Genomic DNA, 9,116 nt, shown 5'->3' with positions numbered 1-9,116 from the left:
AGTTATCTGGTCTAAGACTAATGTGATAAGCTCCAATTGAGTTGATGATTGATTTTTTTTTTAAGTTGTGATAAATTAACATTCTATAAAATCTAACATGTAAACTACTGAAATAATCAAATTAACATAAAATTAAAAATCGATTTGACACATTAATTCAATTAAAATGACTAAAATATTTTTTATAATAATTTACTTATACAAATAAAAGAAAAATCCATTTTCCCCTTTTCCACCTAAAAATATCTCTAACAACGTACATAAGCTGATGTAAAAGAGTGGGACATCATCATCATCATCCATTTTCCATCAGTGGTCACATGTACGATAAAACTACTGCCTTTCTCCCAATTTCATAGAAACTCCAATTTATCGACTAATAAAATAATAACTTAATTTTTAATTATCAATTTATTTATCTTTAATTAATCTCTCACTTTGTTTAATTTTTTTTTTCTTTCCCTCCTATAAATACCCTCTTATCTCTTTCTAAAGTTTATCTTTCTTTTATTTTATGATCTCTTGGGTTTTTCTTTCCTTTAGTTGAATAGAATGAACGAGGTTACTATGTGTGAGCTTAGCTTTTCTCATCAACATCCTCGACCTTCAAGCTTTAGTTGCCTTAACTCTTGCTTGACGGAACACTGGGGTGATTTACCTTTGAAAGTTGATGACTCTGAGGACATGATCATCTACAACTCCCTTCACGAAGCTCTCAATTTCGGGTGGACACCGTCGGATTCAACGGTGGTAGCTGCCGTGAAAGCCGAGCCTATATATGATGGGTCTGAGATGATGACAGTACCGGTTACCCAAGTGAACCCTTCAATGGGGTTGACTCAACCTGTAGCTGCTGCAACTCAAATGTTATTTGGAAGTGCTTTCATGGGAATAAGCAGCGAAGATGGAAGCTCTTTTTGGATGGGAAAACGAGAAGAGTGCTTTCGAAATGGGAACCAAAAAGTGGTTAAAGGGAGACATTACAGGGGAGTTAGGCAAAGGCCATGGGGGAAATTCGCGGCAGAGATTAGAGACCGGGCTAAGAATGGGGCAAGACTCTGGCTAGGCACCTACGAGACTGCTGAGGAAGCTGCTTTGGCTTATGATCGAGCGGCTTATAAAATGCGTGGTTCGAGGGCTTTGCTTAATTTCCCTCACAGGATTGGCAACAATGAGCCTGAGCCTGTCAGAGTCACGGCCAAACGTCGTGAACATCATCGATCAACATTATACAATAGTTCCTCTCCCAAGAGAAGAAAAAGCTTGGCAGCTAACCAAGCCGAGCTAGAGAAAAACAGGGGATTGACTATATATCAATTGGCACATCAAATGGGGCTAATGCCAGTTGGGGAACAGTTATTGGTGAATTGAGTTTATGTTTTCCATATTTATTTTTCCCACGGTTGCCTTCACAGAGGGATGATCAAAGATAAACAATCCATAGCTTAAACATGGATCAAGATATTTTCGCTGGAGCTCTTAATTTAGGCATAAATGTGATATGATGTTTATGAGACGTGTGAATAGAAAGAAAATTAGACCTAGTTTAACTTTTGAGTGTAACTTTTATATTTTTTCTTTGCTTTTATTGTGGGAGGATACACAAACCATTAAAGAGCAGAACTTGGGCTTAAAGCCCCTGGTAAAGTGTAACTCTCTGAGAAAAAGTAATGAAAATGTGAACTGTGGTTACATATATTCTAGTTTGGGTGGATAAAGTGGAGCATTACCATAATTTACCGACTAATGGCAATCAATAAAATATTGGAGCCACTTCAAACTAGCTTTGTGCTTTATCAACATATGTGAATTATTCCCAAACAAAAGGTAACATACCACATGAATCACAAGCAGATCTTATTCTTATCAACATATATAACATAAATTATGTTATTTATTTTTTTTTTTTTTAAATTTAGGATTAGGTTCGGTATACCCTTCTCAAAAGTATAAGACTCGAGTTGGAATCTATAGAGAATTTTTCTTATCGTGTAATTGATCATCTTTGTGGTTGGGGCAATGAAGGCACCTATTATAAGTTTCTTATACAGGCATGCTAATTGGTAGTTGAAATTACAGCTCAATGCTAATGAATCAATTTTCCTATTGTGTCATTGGATCTCATATTGTCATCAATTAAGAAGGGTTTTGTGATCAATTTTGAAATTGGGGTGGGGAGAAATTCTTTGTAGCCAATGTTGAATTTTATTTTTGAAAAAATAACTTAAAACGTTACTCCCAGTCTTGAGAAGTTAGTCAAGGGGAGAAATAATCAGTTGTGTTAACATGAATTAGTTACTACATATGATCACTAGGCTGCTCTAGTGCTCTTTATTTTCTTTTTTTTTTACCCTTCAGAATATGATTGAAATTTGAATTCGAATCTTTCAGTTCTTAAATCGATTTCAATATCATTGACCTAAGAGCTCATTGGTGACTGCTCTACTTGTTATGATAAACTTTCCACAATATTGCACTATCACCAATAGTCTATCTGAACTATTAACAAAGGGCAGGAAAATTTATCTAGGGAAAAACTTAAATCTATAATAAAGATCAAGACAATAATTTATGACAACAATCACTCTGTCACATTATAAACAATGAAACCATTCAAGAGTTTAGACTTTATCAAAGTTCACTCTATTCACATTGAAGAAACAATACGTTAGTAACCAGATCAATTGAAACTATCCAAAATTAACAAGAATTTCTACTTGTTCTAAGAATGGACAAACAACTTGGGGTTAAATGAAAAATCTCGTCCTTGTCAGGCATGTTTGTTTACTTTTATACCTTACTTTCAGATATGGTGAAAAGACGACTGACTTGTTATGAATGGAACCCAACTATCTTCCAAAGCAATTAAGTGATTTGAACAGGTAAGAGAAGTTGCTTCTCTTTCATCCTGACTTAAGGCAATTGCCGACGTATGTTTTTTCTCGCAATAAGAAGTAAAATATATTTTGTATTGCTATTGGGATTTCCAAACAACAATTCAAAAAGTTAAATTCCTTAAGAAAAATGGTTTCTGAACAAAAAATTAAAAAAGGTCATTGTTACTGAATTAAATGTGTAGGTGAAAAGGATACCCAATATTTCTTTCTGGCCTTTGGAAAATGAGGTGCTATGGAGAGCAAGACTTTGCAAAAAAAAAAAACATATATTAATTAAATTGCAGTCAACCATGAAATTAGGCATATGGAAGGAATAAAATCTGAAAAAAAAAACATAATTTGTCAATTAAACGTTTCTGTCACTGGAAATTCAACAAAATAAGTTGACACTAAGGTATAGTTGAATTTCCAATAGCTTTTTGTTTTTTTCAGATATGAACCCAAAAATATTTTGATATATTTCACCTGAATAATTAATCTTCATATTTAGGTGAGACCAAGTGACCGGCCTATAGCCGTACCGTACATAATAAAGGCGAGAAAAAGAGGCCTGAAATCAAAAAGTTGCTTGAAAAATTAAAGCATATATGTTAACCAAATTGGACTTGCAAAAATTATTGAATGCTCATTGAACAGTGCTAAATCTTAGTGAACTTGATTCAACGAACACACTCATTACATTTTTGACAATAAGTTAAATTAAGAGAAAAAAAAAAAAAGGGAGGAAGATCCTTTTTCTTATTTCTGCCGCTAACGTCAAGGCTAACCTAATGAGATTATGATTTCATATCCGATGATAGGATCCATGAGGAAACTTATGACTTCAATGATAAAATAATACTGTAAAAGTTTCTTTCATTGATCATATAAATAAATGAAATATTATAATTAAATCGGTAGTTAATAAGGTCAGTGAGAAAATTTACGATTCTAATAATAAAATGGTATGATAAAAAAAAAATTTTACTGATTATCCAAATAAAATATTATTGTCTACATCGGCTGCTAGGACTTGGGTGACACATTGAGCCATCATTGATAATATTGATGATTGCTCAATTAGATAATCCAAGCATTCATTTGTCTCTGCTTGTTCAGAGTTATGAATAATTTTTTTTTTACTCTTTGCCTAACCCCCGGGGCAGGATGACAAGACATCATCTAACCTAATTGCACCAAATCCGAAAGGTCATTATTTGCAATGGTTCTTGACCTAACAATTTTGTAACTTTCACGTGACATTTTTACGAGTTGAATTACTCAAAAGTAAGCAGCATTCTTCATTTAAAGGTTTGAAAACAAAGATTTTGAATCCCTTTTGTTTAGTATCCATTAATCCATACTTCAGTGATGTGGAATTATTGGTTTAAAGTACATGACAATTCATATATTTATATTATATAAAATATTAAAAATTTATATATTTATGATATATGTTATATAAAAATTATGTGTTATAGTTTACATTGACAGAAAAATATATATATTTTTATTTTGTTAAATTTATTTATATATATATTTAATTTTATTAAATTTTTTATGTTTTTTATTAAAAGTTTAAATTATATTATCTTTATATTTTTATTCATACTATTTTTATATTATATTATCATGTCATATTTAAAATTATCAAGTATATAACTTAAAACATGCATAAATATGTTATTTTAATTTCTTTTATTTTAAATATTTTTATTTGAAATATTATTATTATATAAATATTATATATTATCAATAAATCATACAATAACATTTCATATATATATATATATATATATATAAAACCTTCCTTAGCTTGAAATTGGACTCAAATTTTAGCAAAAAAAAAAAAAAAAAAAGACTCGAATGGGTATGAAAATCAGAGACCTTTACATTAAAATGGATTAGAGACGAGCATAAATTGCATAAAGGCACGTAAAATATACGCTTTAATCTTTTGCTGGTGAAAAGGCTCGAATTGGTTTGTAAATATGAAAAGAATAAATCATGGTTCACACCTCTCAAAACAAATAACTTTCAATTATTAAGGAAATTAGTAGTGATTGACTTCCAAGCTTTGAATAATTCAAAAGGCCAAAATCGCTTCAATTTTCCAATGAAGGCTCCCCATTCTATCAGCCATATACTGATTTGACATCCACAAATTCCAAAGTCTCCTTTGTTTTTACAAAGAAAGTGAAGTACGGAATTTTACGGAAAAGAAAATTAAATATTTAGATTTGAATTTTAAATTTATTAAAAATTAATTTTAAAAAATTAAGCATAGTATGAATAAACAGAATTTATTTTAAAATATATTTCAGTTCTCTCTTTTAATAAGAAATTTTATTTTAAAATTTAGCCAACGAATGTCCTAAAAATATAAATTTATGTTATTATAATATAAATTCATATTATTATTTATATTATTATAAATTTTAAAAAATTATATTATTATTATTATTTAAAATAAGGACATGTTAATCGGTCAAAAGTAGCATTCATTAACGTAAATATTGAAGGAGAAACTTTTGTAAAATAATGTATCCTCACATCAATTAATAGTAATTACCAGTCAATTACTGTAATTAATGCAGATATATTATTATAAATAACACCTTGAAAAGTACTTTTTTTTAAACAAAACAAAAAATATCTAAGACACTCATTAACAAAATCCTTTATTTTATGTTAGTTTGTATTGCTTACTATACTTCGTAAGGAATAATCCATTATTTGTAATTTACTTGTGAAAAGTCAAAAGCAAAAGAGTAGTAGTATTTTGAATATAAAGTAAAAATATTATTTTATATTTAAAAGTTTAGAAATTAATTTGACTTTCATACATATAAAAAAATGTATAATAGTTTTAATTTTATGTAGACTATATTTAAACTCATGCAATACATGAACAATAATTTTAATTTATAATAATTTTTAAATAAAGTAAAATGAAATTTTAAATACTAATAATTTACTAACAATAATAATAGATTAGAAGTACTTATACAAAAAAGATTCGAATTAATAATAATGCTCATTTAATTTATAAACACCTTAAAATAAAACCAATAAAAATAGAATTAATGAAAATTTTGATTGAGAGATGATTATGCATACAAATATTTGAATATATGAGTAACAAATTCTTTTTTTATTCAAATTTGTTATTGAATTTCCATTTATATATATTTTTGGCTATTAATTAGGAACTTTTATCATATTCAAGTTGAACTTTATAATATTATTAAAGTCAAATATTATCAAGTAAATCAATTTGGACATGCAATAATTAAAAGACATGTGATACTAAATTAGAATATCACATATAAAAAAGATAGATCAACCACAAAATTAGAAAATTTTTTAATAAATATATATAATAGTATTTAAAAATTATACTATTATTTATTAGAAAAACATTAGCCTATTTTATTTTAAGAAACATTATATTTATAATTTTGACAAAAATTATTTTTTAGTGATAAAAAATGTTGTTAGTATTCTTATAAAAATTAAACCTATTAGTCTCAATATATATAAACATAATAATTTAATTATGCACACTTAACTCTTTTTTATCGATCATATATTCTAATATATTAAAGATAATAAAAGTTCACATTTTAATTTAACTTTTCTTAAATCGAAATGATATTATATCTTTTTTTTAAAATTATAAGAAATTCAATTTATTCTAAATGTTAAAAAAAATTTCATACTCCTACAAATTTTGAAAAAAAAAATTGTATAGTTAAATGTTGAATAAAAAATTATATTTTTTTAATTATTTGGTGAAAATAAATATCATTTACTGTAAACATTATAATACTTATCTTATTTTATATATATATATATATATATAATTGAAACTAAAGAGTTACTTCTCTCAATTTTCATTTACTTAGATAGTAATTAGTTCCACTTCAAGTTAAATAGTGAAAGTGATAATATCAAAACAACAAACATAATATCAAATGACAAACAACAAAAAAATTCATATTACTAAGAAAAGAAATAAATCAATTCACTTCTTACAAAAAATAAAATAAAATGGATATTTAATGTATATGATAGGATAGGTGATAAGTGATCATTTTTTTATAATTTATCACCTAGCTTGCTTTTTTATTTTATGATAAAGTATAATGGGAATTTGATATATAAATCGATATTATAACAAAAACTAAAAAAAATGTCCAAAATTATATACGAATATACGTACAATTTAAATTAGACTCAATAACACGTGTAATCTCTAAATTTTGGGTTAAATTCTATATTGATCCTTAAAATTTAAAATGTTCTAATTGAGTCATCAATTACCTAAACTTGTATCAATGAGGTCCCTAATTCTGTTAAACCATCTAAATTGACAATAAATCCTACGTGGCCACAAATTACATGGAATTTTTTTATTTTTAAACAAATCATAAAACAAAAAAGACAAAAAACTAAAAAAAGAAAAAAACTTTGACTAGATAAAAACAAAAAAAGATTAAAAAAATAGTAAATTTTATTGTGAAAAAGATAAGATTTTTTTTTTGTTTTCTTTGCTCCAAATCAAAGGCCCTGGATTCTATGGAAGGGAAAGTTTGGATAAGAAGAATAAAAGAAGGGTTAATAATATTACAAGGAAACAAAATGAAAGCATGTTTGGTCATGGAAAATAATTATATTTATGAAGAAGAGAAGCATCTCATTGTTTTCAAACCTTTTTTTTTTTTTTTTTTTACCAATGAAGGCTTCACTATTTACAATCATAAAAGCCTCTTAGGCTTTTGAGTCAATATCATACAGCCCAGAACCTTATGATAAATGTGAAGTTATTCTTATGGATGCTAATGAAAAATGCGAAAAGAATTGGATTTTCTTTAATTGGTTCTTTTATGATCTGATTTGGATAAATGGGTATAGATTTGATTTCCATATGGTTTAAAAAGCTTTGATAACTTATTCATAGAAGATTCTGAATTTTGAGTCAACTCGCCCATATACTTTTTCTTATTTATTTTGTATTCATTTTTTGCAATAACAAATGTGCTAAATTACCTATTTTAGTTAAACTCAAAAAATTGTAAAAGTTTCTTCTTCTTTTTTTTTTTTTTCTAGTTGGTGACTTTTTTTTAGTGGACTTTACAAATTGGATAGATTAAAGCTACCAAAATTTCACATAATAAAAGTTTGAATTCAGTGGAAATTAAGTAAATTAAACTAGCTGGATCTAGGGTTAATAGAATTGGACAAGAAGAAAAAAAAATAGGGTTTAAAAATTTCACATAATAAAAGTTTGAAAGAATATGTGTCATGCCACGTAAGATTTGCCATCAATTTAGATAGTTAAGTAGATGGAAAGACCACATTAACACACATTTAGGCAATTAAAAACTCAATTAAAACTTTTCAAAATTTAAGGACCAATATAGAATCTGGCTTAAAATTTATTGACCACACGTGCTATTAACTATTTAAATTATAATAGAACTAATAACAATAGCCAAAACTTAAAAAGAAATCCAAAACATTAAATTTTCAAAAAACTTTGCTTAATTTTAAAATTTCTTTCCAAAATGATTTTTTTTCAAAAAATAAATCATTATACAATTACGATGAATTAAGAATCTAAAAGATCTTAACACAAAAGAAAAAATAAAGTAGTACAAAAAAAAATACAAAATCGAAGATAAAGTAACTTGTATATCTAATCCATTTATATATAACATGACAAAAAAAAAAAAAAAAACCTAAGCTAAGTGTTGTAAAGGTTTTGGAGCCACCAGATGTAAAGAATTTTAAAATTAAAAAAAAAATGAGATGAGTCATCATCAATTTTTTTTAGGATGTGATTGGTCATCCAAAAGTTTATTTTTTAATAAAACTATAAAAGCAGGTTTAAAATTTATTTAAAAGATAAATTTTGATCTACGAAAACTAAGTTATATCTAAGAGTCGATTATGTATGAGGAAAGATTAGTACTCTCACAACGCCCATAAGTTGATAATAATTAATTATGAGCTATTTTCGGTGTTGGATGAAATAGTTTTAATTCAAAATTTAATAATAATCCCTTTCATTTTAGAAAATAAAATTTTGTTAAAACTCTTTATTTAGAAATATTAAAAAAATCTTTAAAATAAAAAATTATCTTAAAATTCTCCAACATCTAGGCTGAATTTAAAATAACTCTTTTTGCTTAAGATTTAACACAACAATCCTTAAAATGAAATAATATTCTTTAT

At 26.6% G+C, this 9,116-nt stretch overlaps 1 protein-coding gene across 1 annotated transcript; it reads left to right on the top strand.

The window, feature by feature from the left end:
- Window positions 1-461: 461 nt before the first annotated feature.
- LOC111318096 (ethylene-responsive transcription factor 2-like) lies at window positions 462-1,705 on the top strand. Its single transcript, XM_022920749.2, has one exon. The coding sequence runs from the start codon at window positions 553-555 to the stop codon at window positions 1,369-1,371; it is 819 nt and encodes a 272-aa protein (XP_022776484.1). The 5' UTR covers window positions 462-552; the 3' UTR covers window positions 1,372-1,705.
- Window positions 1,706-9,116: the final 7,411 nt, after the last annotated feature.

The sequence above is a fragment of the Durio zibethinus genome, chromosome 9, assembly GCF_047325235.1.
Source record: "Durio zibethinus cultivar Kanyao isolate XHJ-2024 chromosome 9, ASM4732523v1, whole genome shotgun sequence".
Classification (NCBI taxonomy): Eukaryota; Viridiplantae; Streptophyta; class Magnoliopsida; order Malvales; family Malvaceae; genus Durio; species Durio zibethinus.
Note: the sequence above shows the minus strand (reverse complement) of the source record. Positions and strands in the feature narration are given on the sequence as shown.